The sequence below is a fragment of the Zalophus californianus genome, chromosome 15 (assembly GCF_009762305.2).
Source record: "Zalophus californianus isolate mZalCal1 chromosome 15, mZalCal1.pri.v2, whole genome shotgun sequence".
In the NCBI taxonomy this organism is placed as follows: Eukaryota; Metazoa; Chordata; class Mammalia; order Carnivora; family Otariidae; genus Zalophus; species Zalophus californianus.
The window spans coordinates 7417496-7443255 of record NC_045609.1 but is presented as its reverse complement, the minus strand read 5'-3'; the positions used below and the strand labels follow the sequence as shown (position 1 = coordinate 7443255).

Below are 25760 nucleotides of genomic sequence, written 5' to 3'. Positions count from 1 at the left end.
CCATGAGAGCCAGAACTGTAAGCTCAATAAATGGCTGTTATTAGACAGATGGGAACAACAGCCAATATCAATAATGGTCTTCAGTGAACTGAGAAATATCCACATAGCTATTTTCATGGATTGATCGATATTTTAAATTTAATTGTTGGTGACCATAAGGATGGAATCTTATAGGTCTTATATAACTATCAAAAATGGTTTCTTGACTACTCATCAGGAAGAGTCGGCCAGAGAGGTGTGTTGAGAGTGAGAATGAGAGAATCAAGAAGGCAAAGAGAGAGGCGTGGCCCTTCACCAGTCAGAGAACCCAGGCGAGGTGCTATGGTTAAAACTTTGGGAGGTGAAGTCTTCATGCAAATACTATGGAGATATGAAGGAATCTTTGTCCTTAGAGACTTCTGGAAATGAGAGAACCTCATTTCACAGTATAATAAAAATATCAGTATTACAATGGCATGTTTATTGAGTACTTGCTAGTTGCCAGGCATAGAGCTCAGCACTTTCCTGATACTGTCTCATTTAATTTTCAATGCAACTCCATGGCATGCACACTGTTCTGTCCCCACATAAAAATGGGGAAGTTGCGGCTTAGTGAGCTTAATAAATGGCCCAAAGTGAAAGAGCTAGTAAAAAAGAACAGATCATGCATTCAAACCCAGGTCTGTTGGACTGCAGTGTCCATGTTCTTGAATCCTATGGGTACCGAGACTCACCCTGATGAGACTGGTCTCTGGTGGACACATCAGGAATGGACCTATCACAACACGGCAATAATATACGTACGGTCAGTAAAATGGCTTGATTCCACATCTCCTGTCTTTGAACCATGTCTTTCCTTCCTTTTTCTCCCCTAGTCAGGTGAAATCTGTAGGAATGGAGCCTAAAAAGCCCCATTAGATAGGTCAGATTTGGGGGGAAAATCAATTAATTAAAACACTAGTTGAGAGCGGAGGGATGGATGAAATAGGGGAAGGGGATTAAACTTCTGTTTATAAAATAAGTAAGACATGGGGATGAAAAGCACAGTATCAGGAATATAGTCAACAATATTGTAATAACCTCGTATGGTGACAGATGGTGACTGTGCTTACTGTGGTGAGCACGGCGGAATGTACAGAGTTGTGGAATCATCATGTTGTACACGTGAAACTAATATAACCTTTGTGTGTCAACTACACTTCAATACATAAACTTTAAAGAAGCATTTGTTAAGCCCCTCCTATGTCCTAGGCATCCTCTCTTCTCAAGAAGTTCACATCTGATAAGAGAATACAAAAACTTAAACCCCAGTTAGAATTCTGAGAGATGGATACTGTGTCGGGGCTCAGTAGAGTAAATTATGGGGGAAAACAGAATGGACACAGGATTTTAGTGTTTTTGTGCTTAGAAAATGAGATCTCAAATTCTTCTCATCCATTTTTGTTTCACTTATGTTTCAGGGTTGCAACTTATTCAAACTAATAGAGAAATGGGGGGAAAAGGGGTTTTATGGAATCTTAATTTTTAGAATATTAAATACCAGCACACATTCTTTTCCAAATACTTTCAAGGGCATTTTCCTCGAATCAGGTAAATGAGAGCAAGCAAGTGACCTACTTACAGCAATAAATGCTCCAGGTTATAAAGCATGGGAAGCCAAGTGCATCCTGGAAACCACAGCATCTGGTCTTGTTTTATGCTTCATCTATCAATCTGCTGTTACAGAAATTGAGAATTAATGTTTCAACTACTGTTTTTTCCATGTTCACTGATGAATTCACATCTTTGTCATTCTCACCCAATCCCTCGCATCCTCTCTCCCATTGAAGAAAAGCATATGGAAGGGTATTGATGAAGGTCCTAAATGAATCCTAGGGAGACTGCTCTTTCATCTATGCTTTAAAACTTTTGCTAATGAGTCTACAGTGGGGTTAGCCTTCTTCCCAAGCAATTCCGTTTTGATCCATCCCGACTTTCCACAGACAGTATCATTTGAGCAGTATATTTTTCAGTACCGTATTAAAGCTAAACAACAAAACACTGCAGGTTTAAAATAAATATCCAAGTTCTAGACGATGTTTATGGCTAGCATAAACTGTAAAAAAGTCCAATTGGTAGTAGTACTTAAGAAAAAGGATTATGTGGCGATGGAAGATTGTGGTTTAGTGCAACCCTGATAACATTACAGAAGTACGTATACACACGTTTTAAATTATGTGTAAAATTTTAAAACGTAAAAAGCATGAAAAGTAAATTTACAACATGTTCTTTCAACTTTGAAAGAGCTGAACAACTTTGCTATTGCATCTGTTAGCTCTCTGTGCTTTTTATAGAATGGAGCTATCAATTCATCTTTCCACTCCTTCCATTCTGTTGAAATTTTAATTTTCCATTACTTTTGCCTTGTTGCCATCTTATTCTTTCTATTGGAGCTTCAAGCAATTTAATCTCGGTCTTTCTCGGTGCTTCTCTGGTTTCAGGTACCATATTCTTGCTTTACTGTTCTTTCTCCAACCATCCTATTTAACTTGTCAAAAGAAACTTTTAAAAGAACCAAGGCTACCAAGTGACTATTATACTGGCATAATTACCGCGATGTAATTCTATATATTTGTTGAAGTTCTGCTCTTTCTAAATCACTGTCAAGAGAATCATTTCTTTTTTTTTAAAGATTTTTTATTTACTTATTTATTTGAGAGAGCGAGAATGAGAGAGAGAGAGAGAGAGAGCACATGAGAGGGGGGAGGGTCAGAGGGAGAGGCAGACTCCCTGCCGAGCAGGGAGCCCAATGCGGGACTCGATCCCGGGATTCCAGGATCATGACCTGAGCCGAAGGCAGTCGCCCAACCAACTGAGCCACCCAGGCGCCCAAGAGAATCATTTCTAATGAGCAACAAATAGGGTCAGGTGTAATGTGTCTGCTTATCCAAAAATTTTAGATTTGTTTTTCCTTTCAAAGAGATTTTATTCTGAATCTCAACGTGAGACTTCCTTGCCTTGATTTTTTGCTATACATCATCTGACTTAATGGTTCAGCTGACCAGACAGGCTTTTGGAGCTGGAACATAAAAGGTTTTTGTAAAAATACATCGAAAATCATCACTGACTAGGGCGCCTGGGTGGCTCGGATGGTTAAGCGTCTGCCTTCGGCTCAGGTCATGATCCCAGGATCCTGGGATTGAATCCCGCATCAGGCTCCCCGCTCCTTGGGAGCCTGCTTCTCCCTCTGCTTCTCTCTCTCTCTCCCCCCCCCCCCCGTCTCTCATGAATAAAAAAAAAAAAATCTTAAAATCATCACTGACTAGGGCAGTTTTTCCAAGTATCCAAAACCATCTCAGATGCTTATTCAAAATTCAAATCCCCAAAACCTAGAGCAGTTAAATGGGAGCTTCTAAGTCTATAACGTAGGAATGGGCATTTTGCCAAGTTGTCCAAGTGAACAGACCCACAATGAAATCGGAGAACCCCTAATCTAAGGAATCCCTTCCCCTTCAGGGTCTAGTGCAAAGATTCACCTTGGCTGTGGAGCAAATTAATCACACTCCCATCCAACTAACAAACGTAAAGGATAATTCAGTTCCAAGTGGGAAGAACTGCCATAAACTGTTTTAGGAGGCATTGGTAAAAAACAAAACAAAACCAAAAACAAAACAAAAAACCCAAAACCCAACTTTCTATAATAAACGTAATAATTATTTTTAATATCTTGATTCTAACAATCACAAGGGGAAGGCCCAGAAAGTCTACAAAAAATCTGTTGTCATAATTTCCTGATTAATGTTATACATAATGAATTATTTATTGAGCCCCTACTGTGGGCCAAATATGGTGTTTTGTGCTGCCAGGAATTATATAAAGCTATCCTATGATGAAAAGCATATGTTCACTCAGCTCTATTCTGGAAGAACTTAGCTGATCTAGTGATAGCTGGAAATGAACGTGCATGATATGTGAGAAGACAGTAATTTGATGTCTTAGGACGCAGACATAAGAGGCTTCTTGAAAATTTGCTAAATGAAAGTTAGGTCCAAAAGGTATAGGTGCAGACAGCAGGTACTTGGTTTATAGCCAAACCACTGGAAAAGAAATGAGCAGAGAATTTATTTGGGGGCACACAGACTCTCTATGGCCAGTCTTGACTACTTTACCAACAACTTCCTGTACAGTCATACTCCAGGTGAATTGAGACTAGATGCAATCATATCGGGAGTTCCACTTCATTCTAGAATCCATATAAGATGTCCCTAATAGGGGATCAGCTCCTCATGGTTTGCCTAAGACTTTCTCTGATTTAGCATCCAAAGTCCTATGTTTCAAAAACCCACTTAGTGTCAGACAAACTGGGTAGATTGGACACCCTGGTCCTCAGCATAGGCAGCGGAGGTCCTTGGTACATTTTCACTCAGTGAATGATGAAAGTCCATTACCATCTTGAATTTCTCAGCTCATTTTCCTTACTGGTGAGCCGATCTTAGTGGGCCACCTAAAGTTCTTTCCTTCAGTAATCTCTATCTTTTAGCTCTGTCAATGCATGCTCCCAGGAGCATCCCAAGCAATGACTCAGACTGAGGATAAGTCTGAGGATAATCCCAGGGAACCAATGGAGAGTCTCTTCCAAGACTACTTTCAAGACTACTGAGCAACCATGGTTTCGGTTTGCTTTGGTTTGGTAAACTGTCCTGGTCTTATAATCATCCTGTTCTTCCCAAAGTTCTATATCCTCTCTAAATAACGAGTCTAGTTCCTTAAACCTAGCTTCATATCATTCAGTATTAAATTCCATTCTGATCCTTGTTAATGAACCCAATCATAGTTTTTAAAATATTACACATCCCTGCCATCCCATCCTCACCCTTTAAAGACTTATGACTTTGTCATTTCATGGTCTTCTTTCAACTAGACTTAAATAGAACTGCTATTAAATTACTATCTCAAAGAGAAAGTGTAAAGGGTAGGGTCTGAATTAAATTTGGTTCCAGTGAAATTTGCCTATTAGGTACATGAACTTAGGAAAGTTTTTCTCCTTAGGCCTCAAAATTTGCTCGTCAATAAAAACAGAAAATCATGGCTACTTAAGAGGATTGTTTTTTTGGAGGAATTTGGATTATAGATGTGAAGCACATAGAAGCCGATCACGGGACACCCAGTAGGCATCCATAGCATACACTAACTCCTACAATCAGGCTGCAGCATTTTAGACATCAAAGATGATGTCTAAAGCAGAAAGGCACAAACTGCCCTCCGGAGGAGGGTAGTCTTGCCGCCTCTACCTGAAGAAAGCGATGCTTCTTCTATCTGGAAACAGTGAGGAGTATCATCTCGCCCCTTGGCCGTCTGTGCGTTCAGGTGGCGCTGGCTTTCAGGTTTGCTCCCTTGGGACCTCTTGTGTCACGTCTCTCATTCTGGAAAGGGGAAGGTGTAGAAGAAAAAGGGAAGTCACTGAAATGCAAATCCTGCTACCAGATATCCTATTCTGTCCCGACTGCCGGTCCTGCTTGGGTGGGCTGCAAAATCGTTTCACATGGCTTTCAGGCGCCACCCCCAGGTGTTTGTTAGCGCGGAGACGGGGGAGGAGGGTGAGCTCACCGTAGAAACTGAAAGGCAGATGGTGAGGGGTGGGGGGTGGCCATGCGCGTCAGCGCTATGGCTAAAGGACAGACAGAACAGGAGCCTGCGGGTGTGCACGCGCGGTGAGGGGCGAGAGGCGGGCGGAAGGCTGAAGGAGGAGTCGGGGAGAACTCTGCGGGGATGCACAGCATTTCTTCGCACTCTGGAAAAGGCTCCCCGATTTGTCAGGGTCGCGCCCGGAGCCCGCGAGCTCGGCAGGGACCTGCTGTGATTAGCGCCCTCCCCGAGCCCATCTCAGGAGCTAAACTCCGCACCTCCGCGAGTGCTCTAAGCGGCCGCACCTGCTACACGTAAAACGCCAGCCCCCTCCCGCCGCGTCACCCCCGCACTCCGCCTTGTCTGAAACCCGGAAGCGCGCTCTCTTCTTGCCGACGGCCGTGGGCGGCGCATGCTCCGTGCGAGGGGGCGGGGCACGGCCCCCGCCGGAAGCATTCTCTCCCAGGCCGCGTTTCCTTCCCGTGTGAGGCTGGCCGAGAGCTCCTGCTGCCTCAGTGTCCGCCCCGGGGTGAGTAGCGGGGTTCTCCCGGGCCTCGTGGGACGAACGCGGGATCCCGCTGAGCTCCCTTGGGGACCGGCTGGGATCTGGGAGGCCGCGCGAGGAAGGTCACCGCGCCTTCCTCCCACGGCCCTCTTCCGTGCAGACCCCGGCTTTCCGCAGCCCTGGGTATCCGGCGGATTAACCTCCAAGGGCGTCCCGGGCCTGCCTTGGCTTCCGGCCCGGCCTAGGCCCTTGGGTCTCCGTTAGCGCTGCCCCCCTCCGCCATTTATGCGACTTGCGAGGGACTCTCGGTAGACAGCCGGGTCGCCGCGGGGGCCTGGGGGCGTCCCGGGCGACCTCAACACCGGGGGTCCTAGGCGGAGGCGGCCGGATGGAGCCGGGTGTGACTGTCGCACGGGCACTGCCACTACCTAGTGCAAAGGCGGAGGGCGTTCTTCAGGCCCGGGCACGCTCTCGCAGAGGATGGTGCTGTTAATAATAACCTGTCCTTTATGGGAAGGTTGGCAGTCATTGTCACAGGCTGCGTTCCTAGGGCCTTGTTGCCCTCGAGACTGGGACTTTGGGGTTGAGAAAAACTTTTCTACAACCCTGCAGTGAATTAGAACAGAAACACCATACTCTCGGTCCCTAACCTGTCAGTAGATTGCTCACTGACGAGGTGGTACGATTTCTAAAGTTTTCTATCCTGAAACGGAGAACTCTTTAAATGAAACTGTCTGGTGTCGTGTTTGCCTAACAGATAACTATGCATTGCAGGGTTTTGCCATATTTCTTAGTTGTACATAATAGCGTCTGTACGTTTGTACATACTTGGGTGTTTTGTTGATTTTTTAATTTTTATTTATACAAGATTGAAATACATTCCGTACTGCTGTGTGCACACGCAGCTTTTGTTGTGTATTCTGCTGCATTGCTTCTGTAACGGCCTTATATTGCAGGTGGGTCCGTGTCATACGAACGATAGATGAGTGGACAATAAAGTGTATACGGTTACAACCTACAAGTAGGAGTTTCAGTTTCATTTCAGGATTTTAAAATCATTGTGAAAGATGCACTACTGGTTTAAACATGGCCGTAGGTCTAGAGTACTCTACTGCAGGTACTAATTTAAATATAGGAAAATGTATAGTTAACAGGTTTTATGTCTTGAAATTTTTTATAGGATTAAAAATTGTCATTGTCTCGGCGACTGGGATGTACTGAAACTTGCCCTAGTTGTTCATGTAGTTCCGTGAACATCCAGTAGGTGGCGGTTCTATCGCTGCTAACTCAAGCTTTTAAATAAATGGAAATGTTTTATTGGAATAGCACTAGGTTTCACAGATTAAGCTAATAAAACCTTGATTTTTGCCTGTTGGTTTATTTACATCAATGAATAATATCCCTGCGTCATGATATCACATCTTCCGGCTGAATTTTCAAATTTACTCTGTTAGAATGAAGGCTTACTTCTAAGTGGAGTATTGTTAACTCATCTTTAGGAATCCATGCTGATGGATGAAAGCACACTTGAATTTGTTGCATGAGGAGAGAGTTTAATTAGGTGGCTTTTCCTCCCTAGCTCCATTTATAGAGATATAATTAATAACTGGACTGTATTCCTTGAGGACAGTAATTGTATCTTGACCGTTATCGTATGCCCAGTATATAGTAGGCATTATAAATACATGTTCAATAGGTGCTTTATGGTGTGAATTAAATCACTTAATGTCCCTAGGTCAAAGGTTCTTCATCTGAAATGAAGGCTTTCAATTATTTTGTTAAGTTAAATAACGTACTATTGTGAAGTAAATGGCCCCTCGTAATGGAGAAACGTGGAACCCTTGACTTTTTTTGGGAAACCGTTCAGAGTCTGGCAGCAGTTTTGTTGGAATGATTGAGTGGGAAGTGTTTCTGCAGTTGCAGTTTATCTGTTGAACAGATAATTACTGAATAGCGTCTCTTGTATGTGACAGAAAGATGAAGAAGGTAAAGTTGGTTTTTGAAGTTTGGGTAGAAATTGACTAATCCTAGATGAAGGGAGAGAAATGACCTGTCCCAGGGTACCAAATATGGTGGAGGGAAAATACACATGGCATTTTCAGATACCAGTGACTCCAGCTATTGAAAGTTCTTACTGAGAAAATGCTTAAACGTTACTCTTAAGGTTAGGTTAGGATGGTCTTGAACACTTGGAAATCCTGTAAGTAAAAGGAAAGCTTTGAAGTCTTTTTATCAGGGAGAAGTATATACTCTTGAATGGAAGGGGGGAGGTATCTAAGAGGAATTTAAAAATCGTTGGAGCTATTCCAGAGGGAGGGAAGTGAAGAAGATCTTTAACTGAGTAGTAGTAGTGACAAGGGAAACTAATTTTAGTGGAGGACCATAGATACGAATCTATGCAGTTCCTAATTTTTACCGGTTGCTGAGCCATCTGTGCAAATTCTGATTTATTCCTGTTCACATGAGTGCAGAATATATTCTCTCTCTTTTTCACATAGCATAGCACTCAGCATAGTCCTATGCCATGAGAGGAAGATGGCATTACTAGAATCTAAGATCCTGTCTTCCAAAATGTGACAGTCCCATCGTCCCTAACAACCTTATTGTTCTGGGTAGTTACTGCCTTATTGACAGGGGTGTGCATGCCTTCTGCAAGCCTGTATGTGACTGAGCTGGCTGCTCAGAGATGTAGGTAAAAGTGGGCACGCTGCCTCCTTCTTTCCTCTCCGTCTTAGGCGACTACCGTGTTGTGGTTCAAAAAGGTTTGAAGATTCTAGTGCTTCATATTTAGCTGGGTGGTTGGAAACAGGATGGCTCAAAATATTTAATGTCACATTAATTAATAGAGAAAATGGCATGTTTAAATTTAAACAGGCCTTGAAAACCTGAAAAGTAAGCCTAAGGAAAAAGCGAGTCTGTTCAGTTTCAGTTTCACTCAAAAATTGCCTGTTGTACATTGTACTTAGAAGAAATTCTTACCATCACATTAGTAAATTATTTCATTGTCGGGCTGCCTTTCTTCAGTTGGATTGGTGTTTTGGTCATTCTATCTCTAGATTTTCTGAAATAGTTATTTAAAAGCTGTTTAAAAAGAGTAAATACCATAAGATGTTGACTGTATTATTGCAGAATTATTGTCTGCTTAAATTATATGAGCTTTAAGGAAAATTCATTTAAAAAGTTTAATAAACCTCCCAGTTTTTAGTATGTTCATTTTTCCTTAAAATAAGACACTTTAAGGCAGGTAATGTTGAATTTGACTAGAAGTTAGGTTTCTTGCTAACTTTAAGCTACTTATCAGTCTCCCAATTGTAATGAATCTAGTTATTACTTAGTGACATTTCTGTTTGTCTTTTAAGGTTAATCAAGATGGTACATGCTGAAGCTTTTTCTCGTCCCTTGAGTCGGAATGAAGTTGTTGGTTTAATTTTCCGTTTGACGATATTTGGTGCAGTAACATACTTTACAATCAAATGGATGGTAGATGCAATTGATCCAACCAGAAAGCAAAAAGTAGAAGCTCAGAAACAGGTATGACTGAAATGTTTGAGGATCATTTTTTCTTGTAGCTAGCTAGTATTTTTCCATTAAACTAAGGATATAGTAGAATTATAAATTAATTAGAAGTTCTCTAAGACCCATGTGAAAATGTGTTTGAATGTCCTATTTAATTTCATTATTCCTAAAAAAGTATTTGTTTTTCAAATCTTTTCTAACTGTATAACTTATCAGGATAAAAGGGGTGAAAAATAAAGATATTCCAGTATTTTGTTGTGAACGTCTTCATTAGAATATTTTTGTCAGCTAATGAATGAAGGAATCTAGGTAAAAGATTTCAACAGACTAAACAAAAACAACTTATCTTGAGTAATGGTATGCATTTTGCTTTGTAGACATTTGAAATGTGGGTAATACTGATCAGCTGTCAGTCTTACACTTGGAAACTCACTAGTTTCCAATTAAGAAATTGCTAAATATTATTTTTTAATATAAGTAGTAGGTTTATTTATTTATTTATTTTTAGTAACTTCCTCTTGTGGTCATTTTCTTACGAGGATGATATATCTGTTTTAGTTTCTACTCTTGCTCAAAAAAGTAAAAGCCTTACAGGAGCCTTTCAAGTTTTTCTTGCTGTTTGAGGGCAAGATGTTTATATTCATTGATTTTTAGATTCCTTCTGGGTGTTGTGACTGTGATGCATTTAGTAAACATTTACTGAGCTCCTAGCAAATTCTTGGTGCCAAGGATAAAAGATAAATAAATCTTGTTCTTTCAAAATGCTATACGCTAGTGTGGCAGACCAGGGTGTAAATAAGTGAGTGCTTTACGGTACTATGCATAGCTCTTAAATCAGTGAAAATCACCGTTTTGTGACTACTGCTTACTATTTGTATCCGAAAAGCAATTTGAACAGTTGTGAGTTTGTTCCCTGAATTTGATTATCCAATAGTTGACTCAGGGTCTAGATTTTATCATAATATCACTCAGTTTATAACTCTCTAAGAAGTCTGACCAGTGCAGTGTGTGTGTGTGTGTGTGTGTGTGTGTGTGTGTGTGTGTGTTAAGTATATCCATGTGTCAGCTGAAGTGCAGCTTTTCCTGCCACCTACACAATGCAAGTCAGTTTGAGTCTGAGGCCAAAGTATTGGTAAGTCATACCATTTTCAAAAGTTTTAAGGGGCGCCTGGGTGGCTCAGTCGTTAAGCGTCTGCCTTCGGCTCAGGTCATGATCCCAGGGTCCTGGGATCGGGCCCCACATCAGGCTCCCTGCTCCGCGGGAAGCCTGCTTCTCCCTCTCCCACTCCCCCTGCTTGTATTCCTTCTCTCGCTGTGTCTCTCTCTGTCAAATAAATAAAATCTTAAAAAAAAAAAAAAGTTTTACAAGCAGAGATGTAACTATTAAAACAGAATTTTGTTGTTTATTTCCGTGGCTTCTGAGAGCTGGAACACCCGTATGGAAGACGTAGAAAGCCAAACACAGGTATTAAATAATACATGAATGGATTGTTACCCTTAAGCCTTTATTGAGAATGTGTGCATAGTATTGTAAATATCATTTACACGATGTATTAGACTCTACCTCTGTCCTCATAGTGCCCGTGGTAGGGTAAAAAGACTTGTCCATGATAATATAAATGATAATAGTAGCATATTCTAATTGCCTAATGAGTAGACAAAAACTATGGCATTTAGAGAAAGGAGCAGTCACTAATGATTGAGGTAGTTGAGGATGGCTTCATGAAAGAGTTTGGCCACTAGAATAGGCAAGGACAATTTGAAGTAGAAAGATCATGAACAGAATCTTGACGATTGTAGGAACAGCAAAACCTGTTGCAGGAATAGTAAATAGACTAGTCAGATTGGAGTAGAGGGTTTATGCAACTAACTAGTAGAACTTGGAGGGAGAGGTAAGGGATTAAAGTGTAAAGTCGGAGAAAAGACTTTTCCTTACTCCGTTCTTTTTGAAAAGAGGCTGATAAACAAAACAAAACAAAACAAAAAAAACACAGCATTGTAGAAGTCATCATCAGCCACGAAAGAGGCATGCTGTTTGCTTGGTCAGCGCTGTAGCTTCTCCGATAGCCTTCCTCTTCTCCTTCCTTACCTCCCTGGCCAGCTACAGAAATACCCTGTTGGCCAACTGAAGTCTTCTGTGTAGGCAGTGATGAACTACTAAACTGTCAAACTGCCTATTAAAGATTTTTGAGTATGTGGGTGATGTGCAAAGGTATGTTTGAAGGATAATTAACTTCACAGTAGTGTATAGCAGGAACTGGGGTTAGGGAGACTAGAAGCAAGATCTGTTGCATAGACTTAACCAGACTGCAGTAGGCCTGGCAAAGACCTAGAATAAGGGGGTGACAAAGGGAATGGAATGGGTGAAATCGACTAATAAGAATGAATGCTGGAAGGACTTGGTGATGATACGGGAAAAGAAAAAGGACATCCTACAAATGAATCCAAGATCTGTTTGGAGTCCTCAAAGACTCATAGTATCTTTCATCAAGGTTTAGAAACTGATAGATGGGCAAGTTTATGGGAAGATGATATTTGATTTGGGCATATTGAGTTTGTGTTGGTAGTAGGCATCCAGAGGAATATGTTCATCCAGCCGTTAATGGTAGGTCTAAATCTCAGAGAAAAGGTCAGTCCTTAGAGGTTCCTCATCAGACGCTCAGAAGTAGTTGGGCTTATTAGAGAAGTGAGTCTCAACTGGGATGCCGCAGGCCCCGGGGTTATTCTTGTGTAAATATGTATCATTTGTGGGGTTTTCCCCACCTTCCTCCTACCACCATTAGGATTTATACATTCAAATATCTGTTGAGAGCTTTTCTTGTAATCGTGAATATGATAAATGCTGATGACTGTATTGGGAGTGACGAGATCTCTAAAGGAGGTGCTATCAAACACCATAAATAGTTGGCTGAAGAATAAGCCTTCATTTGGGGAATGGGAAGGGGAAGTGAAGCCAGTGGAGAATGAACAGGTTGATTAGGGTAACTAGATACCCGGACTGACCTTCCTGCTAAAAGCAACTAAATGATCTAGATAAAATATTTTTTTTAATCTTCTTAAAGGTATTCATGAGCTAGCAAGAAAGTAAGAAATTCAGATAAAAAACTGGAGGCAAAGACTGAAAAAGATAACATGAGCTTGATGGCCAGCTTTCATATTGGGGGGAATTTGCTGAACCTGCTGAATTTGAACTTCTGTTTTTATGGCCCAGAGGAGCTCAGGACACAAAGCACAGGACCTTCCAAGGTAGGATGTCTCATAGACACTATTCCCATTAATCTTTGACTCCAAAAGAGTATACCCTCTTTGGTAATTACCTAAAGGTAAAGATGTAAGAATGGTTTAAAAAGAGAAATTTAAGCCATATAAGTAGTTGAAGTGACACATATAAACTGTAGACACAGGTTGAAAATTAAAAGATGGAAAATGCCTCTACCATAAAGAGAAAGCTGGTTGAACACAAACTTTAAGGCAAAAATACTATTAGAGAAAATAAGGTTTCATTACAGAGTGATTAAAGATTCAATTCACCAAGAAATATAATATTTCTTTATTTGTGTACATCTATTAATATAGCTTCAAAATACATAAAGCAAAAAATTGATAAAACTGTAGGGAGAAATAACATATCCGTCATCATGGTGGGAGGTTTTTAACATTGCTTTCAGTAAGTGGTAGATGAAATATTAAAAAAACATTTTTTTTATTCCAGTATAGTTAACACACAGTGTTATATTAGCTTCAGGTGTAAAATACAGTGATACAACAATTCTATACATTACTCAGTGCTCATCATGATAAGTGTACTCTTAATCCCATTCCCGTTTCACCCATTTCACCCCACACCCACCCGCCTCCACTCTGGTATCCATCTGTTTTTTCTCTGTAGTTAAGTGTCTGTTTGGATTGGATTATTTTGGGGGGGGGGGGGTTGTGTTGAGTTGTATAATTTCTTTATATAATTTGGATACTGATCTTTTATTGGATATGTCATTTGCATATATCTTCTCTAGTAGATTGTCTTTTAGTTTTGTTGATTGCTTCCTTTTTTTTTTTTGCTGTGCAGAAGCTTATTATTTTGATGTAGTCAGATGAAACTTTTTTTTTTAATGGGTAAAGATATCACAGATTTACGAAAGTAACAGCATTATCTAGTGGCCACATATAGTATATTGTGCTTCAAAAAATGCACAGTACGTATTTAAAAAGCACCTGTGTAAGATTTTTGAAATTTAACTAAATGCTAAGTTGTAAAGCAGATGTCAAGTTTCATAGCACTGGTAGCATGTTTGTTACATTCCCTGGCTCCAGTGCAGAACAGGAAAATCATTAAATATCCAATAAGTTTGGAAAGTAAGAAACATCTTTAAAGAACTGCTAGTAAAAGAAAACATAGTAGAAATTAGAAAATATTTATGATGAGGGCGCCTGGGTGGCTCAGTTGGTTAAGCGTCTGCCTTCGGCTCAGGTCATGATCTCAGGGTCCCGGGATCGAGTCCCGCGCTGGGCTCCCTGCTCAGCAGGGAGTCTGCTTCTCCCTCTGCCTCTCCCCCCACTTGTTCTCTCAATCTTGCTCTCATGCTCTCTCAAATAAATAAATAAAATCTTTAAAAATAAAGAGCATGAAAGAAAGGTACAGTATTAACAAGAACATGAATATGCCGTTCCTCTTGGCTCTGTATTCATCTTCATTTGTCTAGAGCCCACCTGGGGCTCCCTGCTCAACGGTTCTGCTTCTCCCTCTCCATCTGCCCCTCCCCCTGCTCATGTGCACGCAGACGCGTGTGTTCTCTCTCTAAGTAAACTTAAAAAAAAAAGAAAATATGATTGAATTAAACTTAATGTATTAATGTTTAGAGAGAAATTTATAGTCTTAAGTGTTTGTTAGAAAAGAAGATAAATAAAAAATCAAACTGAAGCTCAAGAAAAGATTTTTAACATAAACCCATGGATAATGAAAGAAGGGAAATAATAGGAAGACCAATTAATAGGAAATAGAATATACAACAGAGAGTGAATAAAAATACAGAAAATGAAAAGACAGTAAAGAAAATCAGTGAAACCAAAAAGTTGGTTATTTGAACATACAAAAATATTTGACAGTTTTGTAAAACTAAGAAAAAAATGAAGCCACCAATAAATATTACTGGGAATGATAGAGGAGACGTAATGACGATGCTGCAGACATTAAAAATAAGGAAAATTAATAACTGCCAATAAATTTAAAAACCTTAAATGATACAGATAGACTCTTAGAAAAATATAAATTGCCATAACTGACTTAAGAATTGGACATGAATAGTTAGTTCCATACCTATGAAATAAGTTAATATTGGACATATATTTTGGTAAAGAATACTCCAGGCCCATAGAATTTTACTGGCAAATTCTAGCAACATGTAAGGAACAAATTAATAGTAACAATTTTATACAAATTCTAGAAGAGGGAACCTTTTTATGAGGGTAGCATAATAATAATCCTAAAACTTGTAATGGGCTATAATTTATCTCAATTAAATGAATAGAAAACTCTTAAAATACTAGCAAGTTGAATTCAGTGTATAAAAAAAGATAACATTATGACCAGTTGGATTTATTCCAAGAGTTTAAGGCTGGCTTCAATTGAGGAAAAAATGTATTTATAATGTTCTATAATAACAGATTAAATGATAAAACTATGATTATCTCAACAAATGCAGAAAAAGCCTTTGTTAAAATTAAATATTTATTCTTTTTAGAAAAGCTTAGTGAAGTAGGAATAGAAGATAGCGTGATAAAATGAATTTACTATAGGAAACATACTTCATGGTAAAAAATTGAAAGCATTTCCTTTATGATTAGGAGCAAGTCAAGGAAGCCTGTCGTCATCACTTCTGTTCAACATTTTACTGTTAATGATGCATAAATCAAGAAAGAAGAGGTAGAAGGATTGAAAAGAAATTAAACAGTCATTATACATACAATATGGTAATCTACATAGAAAGCAAACAAAGTCTGTAGCTAATCTCTCAGGGTTAATAAGGGTTTAAGGGCTGCTGGATATAAAATCAGTGTACAAAAATCAGCTATTTCTGTGTACCCATCACACTTTGAAAATGCAACTTTAAAAAGATACTATTTACAGTAGTATCAAAAATATACAGTAACTGACAAACACAAGTTGTACAACACATTTTTAATGAAAACTGTAAAACTACTGAAAACTGCTTAAATTCCATGCCAATAAAAAATACTGACAGGCTTTTTTGTTGTATTTTTCTCCTAAAATTTTTATGGAAGAATAAAAGTTTATATGTAGGCAAGACTCTTGAAAAACAAGGCATGTATTGGGGGAGGGAGTATTTGCCTTAATATATATCAAAACTTATAAAGCCATAGTTACTAAAACAGTATGCTATTGGCATAGGGCTGGATTGGCAAATTTAGCAGGATAGACTCCAGAAACAGACCTAGGCATACTTTGGAAACTTGATGTATGACAGAATTGGCTCTTATTTGTAGATTATTGGAGAAAGGATGGACTTTTCAATACATGATATTTGGACAATTGGTTCTATAGGAGAGGGAATAAATTTTGATCTTTACTTTTGATCTTTACCATTTACAATAATACCTTCTGTGGATTAACAACTTGAATTTATTCATATAACAAATAATTTACTGAGAACATGTTCTATGGCTCTTTTTACCTCATCTGTGTATTTTAAAGATACCTTTTTTTAATCTACCCAATTATTAATAAAAGCACCAAAAAAAAAAAAAAAAAGGCCAGAAGAAAAAGGAAAAAACCAGGATAATGTAAGGTATTTGTACTACTTTTTCCCACCTGAACATACCTGAAGTATACAAAACACTGCAGACTAGTAGTCGTTCATTGTGGTAGTAAATTTCAACTGGAAGGCCTACATTCTGAAATAAGAATTGGGGAAATTGGTGGGTGTTGAATATAACTTTTAAAAGCCCCTCCTCACGTTTCTCTCCCACTATCTGGAAAATCATTCGTGTCAAGTCGTCAAAACCAAAGGAAGAGAAGGTTGCAAAAGAGAATTATTTGTAAATATGTTATAAAAATGATCCAGGAGAAAAGGAGGACATAAAGAATTTAATCAAAGAAAGCGATCTGTAAATTTAGTGAAATCAGCATTTCCGTTCACTGGGGACAGCAAGTATAATTTGAAGTAAAAGAATGGGGTTATTCCAGAGTTTGCTGGGGAAAGGTAAAGAAGAAAAGGGAAGAGACTAGTGGAAAAGGAGGAGGTAGAGAGGTGTTGCCAAAGATGATGGAGGTAGGTCCCAGAGGGGTTAGGATCAGTAGTTAAGAACATTTTAAGATTAAGTTAATTTACTCTCAGTGAAGTGGGGAGATGTTATAACTAAATGGGAATGAGAATGGAAGTTTAGGACCTGCTGAGGTAAGTATGTGATCAGGATTTAATGAGCCAAATCATTGTGGATTATGAACATTAGAGCATAGTTGAAGGAAGCATGACTTTATTGGGAATTCAGTGTTTTGTTTTTATTAACTTCTCCAAGTATTTCTCAGCATCTCGGTAGCAGATAAACAATGGTGGTGCGGAGGTGGTGAGGATAAGACTGACGGGTACAAGTCTAAGGGGTTCTGAGGTTCAACAGAAGACATTGTTAAAATGATGAGCTGTGGTCCAGGCCATTTAGGAAGTCAAATATTGCCAAGTGGGGGATAATTAAGTGGGAGTGCAGAAGGGAATTAAAAGAATTGAGAGTATACACTGAGGGTAAAAACCACATGTGAATATGGGTCAGGAGGAAGCTATGACTTCTATGGTCACAAAGGCAGAGCGCTGAATATAGAAGCTGAGACAAAGTTTTGAGGCTACTGATAATCAGTGGGCCTCATGTGAATTTAAAGGCAGTGTAGCTGTCAGCTGAAAGAAAGGTAATCGATGATGTTGGTGCATTCAAATTAGGAACAGTAACCTAGAAGTAGTCATAATGTTTGAATTAGAATATTTGTAAATAATTTCTAGCCTGAAGCCAGGAAAACTTCCCAGCTTGGTGAAATGTGGGAGATGGTTTCTGCAGGGTGTTAAACAGGGACAGGGATTTTCTGGGCATCCGCTGCTGCTTGGATCCTATTTAGATGTAGTAGAAGAGTTCTTATACGTATGTCTTCTGAAAGGGTGGTTAATTGGGATGTAGAGAAATGGAATCTCTAGGTAAGCTCTCTCTGTTTAAGAGCTTTCAAGTACAGTATGAGTAACGTAATGCTTGACCTGTACTGAGCATTTATAAATACAGTATTTGGGTTAGCATATTAATTAGACTGTATAATATTTTTGAGATTGTAGTTTAATTGTCAAAGGCCACAAAAGATTCACTACTGAGAATTCTTCTACGTATGAAAGTCATATACTGTGACCTTAGTGAATGTCTTCTTATTTTTAGTCCTGTCATGATACCTTAGTCTTCAAAATTTAGTTATTTTGAGAGAAGTATTAGCCGAAATATTTTATGAAGAGATGATACACTGAAACCTTTCAAAAGAAAAAACCACGAACTGTCAGCTGCCAGGGATTTTTGAGAGCAGCCATCACAGAATGCCGGTTACACTGGGACTAGCTAACGTTTGCCGACACCAGGAAGCCATTGTGACCTACATTATCGATCAAGTGGCTTTCGCAACTAAGGTTTACTGGCACTGAATCTTAGAGGACTGAAAACCTGAAGTAAATTGAGATAGGAAGTCAGTAGGGAATACACGGTTAGCGTTGCCTGATTGGCCAAGGAATAGGTAGAAGTGATGGGGAGAGAAGAGCAGCCAGAGGGGGAAACTGGAGGAGAGAAAACTCTGTGCAGCACTGTGCTGTACGCCCAGGGGCAGTGGAAGAGCAAGATAGTAGAAGGCCATCTGATCCTGTAACTTCCAGAATACATCCAGTAAAACCAGAAGAGATACATGTGCACTAACCCTAAAAGGGGAGATGACTTGTGTCCTCTAGAAAAGGGTGTTTCAAGAATTTTAATATAAGTTTATAAGAGATTATATCTAGGGCGCCTGGGTGGCTCAGTCTTTAAGCGTCTGCCTTTGGCTCAGGTCATGATCCTGGAGTCCCAGGATCGAGTCCTGTATTGGGCTCCCTGCTCAGCGGGAAGCCTGCTTCTCCCTCTCCCCACTCCCCCTGCTTGTGTTCCCTCTCTCGCTGTGTCTCTGTCAAATAGATAAATAGAATCTTTAAAAAAAAATAAAAACCAAATAAAAGTTGGTAACTAGAAAATGTAATTGTCACTGAGCTGTAAATGATAAAGCAATGTGTGAACATAAGCTGTTTTTAGAGTACAATCATAATTTTGTTTTTCTTGGTAAAACATTTTAGAAACGGGTTCAGTTAAAGGTGTCAAAGCTAAAAACAGTTGAATAACTTCTGGAACACAGTTTGGTGTTGGTATGATGTGTTTTGGGGTACTTTCTTGTTGTTTATTTGTTTATTAACCATGTTCTGCTCTCCCAAATGAGGAATATTAGTGTTTCAGCAAAACACGAGCTCTGGAATTAGATCAGGGTTTGAACTCTGGAAATGCCAATTCCTAGCTTGTAATCTTGGCAGTTCTTTTGATTTCTTTGATCCTTGGTTCCTCATCTGAGAAATGAGCATAATAAAAGCTACTTCTCAGGATGATTTTAAGGGCTGATTGTAAAAAAAATGAAAATGAGTTTTGCCCAGTAAATACTAATTTCTTTTTTCTGTCAGTGTTGCTAATGCAACTTGAAGACATTGTTAAATGGGACTGCTTTCATGGGAAAAAGATTTTAGGTAGATTTTACCACCGCATTTTCTAGCTCTATACTTGTTATTTAGGAAATCCCAGACATAAAAGGTTGTTACTATTTAAAGCAAGAGGCAGTTGTGGCCTGGAGTAAAAATTTTTTTTTTTTTTTTAAAGATTTTACTTATTTATTTGACAGAGACACAGCAAGAGAGGGAACACAAGCAGGGGGAGTGGGAGAGGGAGAAGCAGGCTTCCTGCTGAGCAGGGAGCCTGACATGGGGCTTGATCCCAGAGCCCTGGGATCATGACCTGAGCTGAAGGCAGATGCTTAACGACTGAGCCACCCAGGCGCCCCCTGGAGTAAAATTTTAAGAGCAGGTAGCTAATGGGGGAAAAATCAGCGTTTCTCAACTTGGCACTATTGACATTTGGGGCCAGATAATTGGGGAAGGGCAAGCTATGCTGTGCCTTTAAGAATATTCAGCAGCATCGTTGTCTCTTCGACTAGATAGCAGTAGCACCCCATCCCCCCAGGTTGTGACAGCCAAAACTATTCCCAGACCTTGCCAAATGTCCTCTGGGGGGCAAAAATCACCCCTGGTTGGAGACCAATGTTTCATCAAAAACTAATGATGTAATGTATGGTGATTAACATAACATAATAAAATAAAATTTAAAAAAAATTTAAGGACCTTAAAAAAAAAAACAGTGTTTTACAGCATAACCTAAAAAGAACACATTTGGGATGGCTTCACATTTATAGAAGCATAATGAAAAAGAAGAGTAAATTGATGTTATTACAGATACTAAAATAGGATACCTTTAATAGCTGACACATAAAGATTTAAAGTCAACAAAAGAGAAGATATTTACAAGAAAGAGATTAAAGAACCTTGGAAAGGCTATTTTATCCATTGCTTCAGTAATTTTACAGGAGATAGCTAAGGGGGAAAACAGTGTGGTTCATAGCACTTTTTTAAAAATGCTACATTATAAGGATATGATTTATCCTAATTTATCCACATTTATCCTAATCCTCCAGCCAATCTCTAACTGTAATGCTGTGTGATATGGATTTCATTTAAAGCAGCAGTACCCCCTGACAAGAACAAGATCTTATAGAATCAAAGTATTTTAGGGGGTGCCTAGCTGGCTCAGTTGGTGGAGTATGCACCTCTTGATCTCAGGGTCGTGAGTTCAAGCCCCACGTTGGGCGTAGAGCCTACTTTATGTAAAATAAAGGATACAATATGATTTTTTTTTAAGTATTTTAAGAAAACGTAACAACAAAAATTTTGGTCTTTATTTCTAAAAATGCTCACTTAATTGAAATTTGAATGTGTTTTCTGTAGGTTTTTGAAGACTCCTTAGTGGTCACAAACTCCCTCTTATAATTGGGGACAGTAGAGTCATGTGGGTTCGTGGATGGGCTCTGGAGTTGGGTTGCCTGCATGTGTATGTTGTCTTTTCCATTTGCTAACTTTAACCTAAGGCAAATTATTTCATCTGAGCTAAACTTTTAATTTCCTTTTTTTCAGTGGGGAAAAATTGTACCTACCTCATAAGCTCCCTCAGGGGATTCAGTGAGTTAATCCATTTTCAGTATTTTAGCATGATAGTTGGCACACTCAGCAAATGTTTATAACCATTTTTTAAAATTTTAATCGAAAGCTTTGTTGCTTTGGTAAAGCTCATAGGTTTAAAGCTAGTTTTGCCCAGGTCTAAAAATATATGTAAGTATATTTCTAATTTAGAGTTATTTTTACTATCTCTGGTTGCCTAGTCCCAGGAATTGGCTTTAACTAAAAAGGACAACATCTCAGAACAATTTGAGATTTGATAGCTCTGGGCATCTGATGTCAATAACTGGGTAATTTGAAGGAAGTAAGGCACCTGTTTTCAGAAACTTGTTTTAAGGGAAGAAACTCCATTTGTCCGTTTTTTGATAGGCTTAACTCCTCTGTCTTCCATTTTGAGGTTTCATCTCCACCTGTCATGATAATCCTACTAGGAAAGAGATCGAGTTGGACCCTGGAGTCTCAATGGAGCAATAGAAGGCCCTATATGTATCTCTTCAGTCATGTACCTTATATTTTCCATTTCCTAGGAGCTGGTTTAAATTGCTGTGATTTCTGTGGAGTTGGACACTCAGATCTACCCGAGGGCTTACACTGGGGAAAGATGAGATCAAGGGGCCTAGAATTTTCCTGGAAAATTCTTGTATGTCTATTCATCACTGTTTAGACTTCACAGATATCATCTCTTTTGGAGTGCCAGTACCTAAATATCAAATTAAAGGAAGTTGCTTGTTTTTTCGTTCTAGGCAGAAAAATTAATGAAACAGATTGGTGTGAAAAATGTGAAGCTTTCAGAATATGAAATGAGTATTGCTGCTCATCTAGTAGACCCTCTTAACATGCATGTACGTATCTTTAATCTAAGATTTTTTTGGTGTAGCACTTTGTGTCAGGGTTCCTGAAGACGACCAGGTTTGATGATTTTCTAAGAGGAATCACAGGAGTCCGCATAGCTTTGTGCTCACAGATACGATTTAGTACAGCAAAGGGATACAGGGCAAAATCAGCAAGAAAAGAGGGGCCTGGGATGAAGTCTGGAGGAAATCAGGCACAGGCTTCCGGAGTGTTCCCCAGTGAAGTCACACTCCTTCAGCCACAAGTTGTGAGAACACATGTAAAATGCTGTCCACCAGGGAGGCTCCTTAGCGCCCACGGTTTTAATTGGAGCTAGTCGCGTAGACCACTTCCTAACATCTCCCCAAATTCTAGCCTTTCAGAGGGAAAACGGATGTCCCCACCATAAACCATTTTGTTTACACAAACAGTTGAGGCACAGTGAGGTGTTCTTACTGGGGAGTGGTGGGAATTCTCCTGAAATCTAAGCTCCCATACTCCAGCCAAGGGCCAGCCCCACAGGCAGGCCTTTCTGAGGACAACAGTCTGGAGCCTGCTGTATTAACGTTTCTTGGCATACACTTGTTTAGATAAACTTCTACTTTAATTCACCTTTATGGCATATAAAAAGTCCTGCTTTAAGTTATATGGATATTTGATTCAGAGTTTAAGTATAGATTTTCATAATAAGGTATGGTAGACAACACAAGCTTCTGAATTCCAGTTTTTCCATTCATGGCCTTGGCAGATTATTTCCTCTTTGACTGTCAGTTCCCTCCTGTATAATCCAGGGACCCTGTGATACCTACTCTACCTACTTCAAAAGGATTATTTGAACATCAGATTAGTGTGATTTATAAACTCTAAAGTCCCGTGTATTTTATAACAACAAGCGTAAATGAATTTTGTACAACAGATAACAAATAAATAGAATAAATATGATATTCCTATCTCTAAATCTGGAAAATAAAAGTCTATAATGTCTTTTAGTATACATATGCGCAGAGATACATGTCCCCAGAAGTAATCCTCCATTTGAATTTGATTTATAAATTTAGAGTGAGACTTTCTTGACCTTACCAGCGTTCACTTTTGAGTAAGGCTGTATCAATAGACTCTGTTTTTTGTTACAGGTACAGTGGAAGTAGGTGGTGATTTTTTTTCAGATTTGGCTATGGCTTTTCACCCCCTTTTTTTTTTTAAGTTGTAGGGAAAGTAAATCACTTGTAAATAATTGCTTCTGACTCACCCCATCTCCAGCCCCTTTACTCTGTCAGGTTAGAGCTAGGTTGATGTTTTTTACTTAGGTCTTTTTCAGTTAGTTTATTCTCCCCTCCATCCCTCACCCCCCAGATTTTTTAAGTTGAGTCAGAAGGCTTGAAAATACACAAGCTGTGTTTATTTTGAAAGTACATATCTCCTTTTTGCTACTTATAAAAGTTTTGGCACACTTAAGATTAATAAAATTCAAAAGTCCAGTTTTGTGTGACTTTATTTCTAAAATCTATTTCTGTTATATTTGACAGTATCCTGTATGAATTAGGGGCATTCCTGGTATGAGTGCCTGGTATGAACTAGGGGCTCTCCCCATCAGCCAGTGCTGACTTAGCTGTTTGAACTGGTTCTCAATCTTCTTGGCAGAGTATCGCCTCATAAATGGAGTGAATTCAGTTTATTAGACCCCTGTGGAGTTCTGAGTGCTGGGCCTGGTGCTTTTTTTTTTTTTTTTTTTAAATAGTAGATAGTTGACTATTAAGTTCCTTTTTGTAATTTAGCAATTTCATTATTGCTATGAAAAGTCTTTGCTCACATTATATGTTAATCTTTTATTTACGGATAATTATCAGATTAAAGTGTGCCATTTGGGGGGGATTTTTTTTACTTCATTGAGTATACATACATAAATTGTAAAATCCATGTCGACCTTACCTTTCACCAGGTTACTTGGAGTGATATTGCAGGTTTAGATGATGTCATTACGGATCTGAAAGACACGGTCATATTACCCATCAAAAAGAAGCATTTGTTTGAAAATTCCAGGCTTCTGCAGCCTCCAAAGGGTATGGTACAAGTTTCTATTCGCTAAAGTATTAAAAACGTAGGAAACATTGAAACTTCCTGCCGTTATAGAACTGGTATTTTTGAGGGTGGATTTTTTAAGAGAAAACTGAGATCGAGTGTGCTGTTTTATAAATAGTAGTTTTAAAATAATTGCTCATTCTTGGGCACCTGGGTGGCTCAGTTGGTTAAGCGACTGCCTTCGGCTCAGGTCATGATCCTGGAGTCCTGGGATCGAGTCCCACATCGGGCTCCCTGCTCGGCAGGGAGTCTGCTTCTCCCTCTGACCCTCTTCCCTCTCGTGCTCTCTATCTCTCATTCTCTCTCTCAAATAAATAAAATCTTTAAAAAAAAAAATTGCTCATTCTTCAGCTTCCCAAATTTCAGTAAAAATTTTTCCCTATAATTACATGTCAAAACAATCCCTTTATTTCAGACACATTTTTACTACTTCCAAGTAAATAAAAATTGGGGAAATTGAGGTTAAAAAATCCAAAGTCATGATATGGGTTCTTTTGTTTTCAGAGTAAGACTTCTTTTTGTTGTTTCACAATTTAGTGATTTTTTTTCCTCTTAGTCATCTTAATTATTTTTGGATTGCAGTGGTGTTTTAGAGGAAATACTGAAGTACCGATGAACTAGAAATTAAATGCTATTTATTTATTTTATTTTATTTCATTTAGAGAGAGAGAGAGGCAGAGGGAGAAGCAGGCTCCCACTGAGCAGGGAGCCCAGTGTGGGACTCGAGCCCAGGACCCTGGGATCATGACCTGAGCCGAAGGCAGAGGCTTAACCATCTGAGCCACCCAGGCACCCCAAATGCTACTTATTTTTAAGGGAAACTTCTTTATTCCTATTTAGTAATCACTTTGAAAGCCCTGGAACTCAAGAATTAGAAATGCTTATTTAAAAAAAAAGAAATGTTTATAACTCCATCCTTAAATGTAATACTTCTATTCTTGTCCATTCAGATATTAATCATGTTTAAATAATAATCATGTTTAAGTTTTGCTCAGGGTGATTCAGATGGAGCCTAGAGGATAATTGGCAGTGAGATGAATAGAGGTGTGTTACCGCAGCTTTCAGATACACACGCTACAGCAGAGCTTGATTTACAGCTACACTTCTTTGTATGCCCAACACTAGACAGGTTTGCTTTTCTGTTGCTAGTCAAGGCTGAAATCAAATTATTAGACACATACATTTTTTTTAAAAATAGGATCTGTAGAAATACGAAAATAGCACTATGTATAAGTTATAGTTGCTTATAATCTTACTAATTTTTCAGTGTCTATCAAAAAGTGCATTAAATTATGTTTCAGAAGTAATTGCAGCCAGTAACTGTACATTTTCATGAAATAGATGCTTTTTGCTTCTGGGAAATAGAGGATGATGACAGTTATCACCAAAAATGACATGTTCTTTTCATTAACTAAAATAACAAAACTGTTGATTAGGTATTTCTTTTTATTTTCTAAAACAACAAGCTGCCTTTTTTCCCCCCTAACAGAAAGCATTTAGTTTATTATGTTTTTAAAAAATTTTCCCCCCAAAGAAAATTCAAATGATTTATCTGAGCCCAGATTAGAAGAGTAAAGTAAAAGTTGAGTTATTCAGTTACGTTCTTTACTACCCTCTTCCAGGTCATTGGTAGTCTGAACAAGAAAAAACTTTTATAATTTTTCATGTCTCAGTTTCACAAAGTTAGCGAATTTAGAAAAGTGAGTTGTGTTTCACATGCTGTTAGAGAAAGCTCCTTTCCTTATCAGCGAGCTCTTAGGCCAGGTAATTGGGTGACTTCACCAGCTGGACTTGGCCCTAATTAGCACAGTAGATACCAAATTATGATGGGATACTTCAAAGTTATGTGTAAATCTGCTGCTTATTTGAAAGCATTATCCAAAACTAGAGGTGGTTTCTATGAGTATTTCAAATTTTTG

At 38.9% G+C, this 25760-nt stretch overlaps 1 protein-coding gene and 1 long non-coding RNA gene across 15 annotated transcripts in view; one reads left to right on the top strand and one right to left on the bottom strand.

The window, feature by feature from the left end:
* The window catches only part of LOC113921789, a 30757-nt gene extending 24744 nt beyond the window's left edge, over window positions 1–6013 (bottom strand). For 3 of the 8 annotated variants that reach the window (XR_003519808.2, XR_003519810.2, XR_003519809.2), the window contains exons 1-3: window positions 5889–6013; window positions 5250–5381; window positions 1601–1695 (exon numbers count right to left, since the gene is read on the bottom strand). This is a non-coding gene — a long non-coding RNA (uncharacterized LOC113921789). The other 5 variants (XR_003519811.2, XR_003519812.2, XR_003519816.2 and 2 more) reach the window with 3 other exon arrangements.
* ATAD1 (ATPase family AAA domain containing 1) overlaps window positions 1–25760 on the top strand; it is a 70768-nt gene that overhangs the window by 11294 nt on the left and 33714 nt on the right. For 3 of the 7 annotated variants that reach the window (XR_003519801.2, XM_027593016.2, XM_027592970.2), the window contains exons 2-4: window positions 9448–9619; window positions 21675–21773; window positions 23702–23822. Coding sequence is in view for 6 of the 7 variants with exons in the window: in XM_027593016.2 (XP_027448817.1) it covers window positions 9458–9619; window positions 21675–21773; window positions 23702–23822 (382 nt within the window). In the remaining variant the exon portion in view is untranslated. Of the gene's footprint in view, window positions 1–5986; window positions 6113–9447; window positions 9620–11020; window positions 11070–12666; window positions 12851–21674; window positions 21774–23701; window positions 23823–25760 lie in introns of those variants that run through there. The other 4 variants (XM_027592978.1, XM_027592985.1, XM_027592993.1 and 1 more) reach the window with 4 other exon arrangements.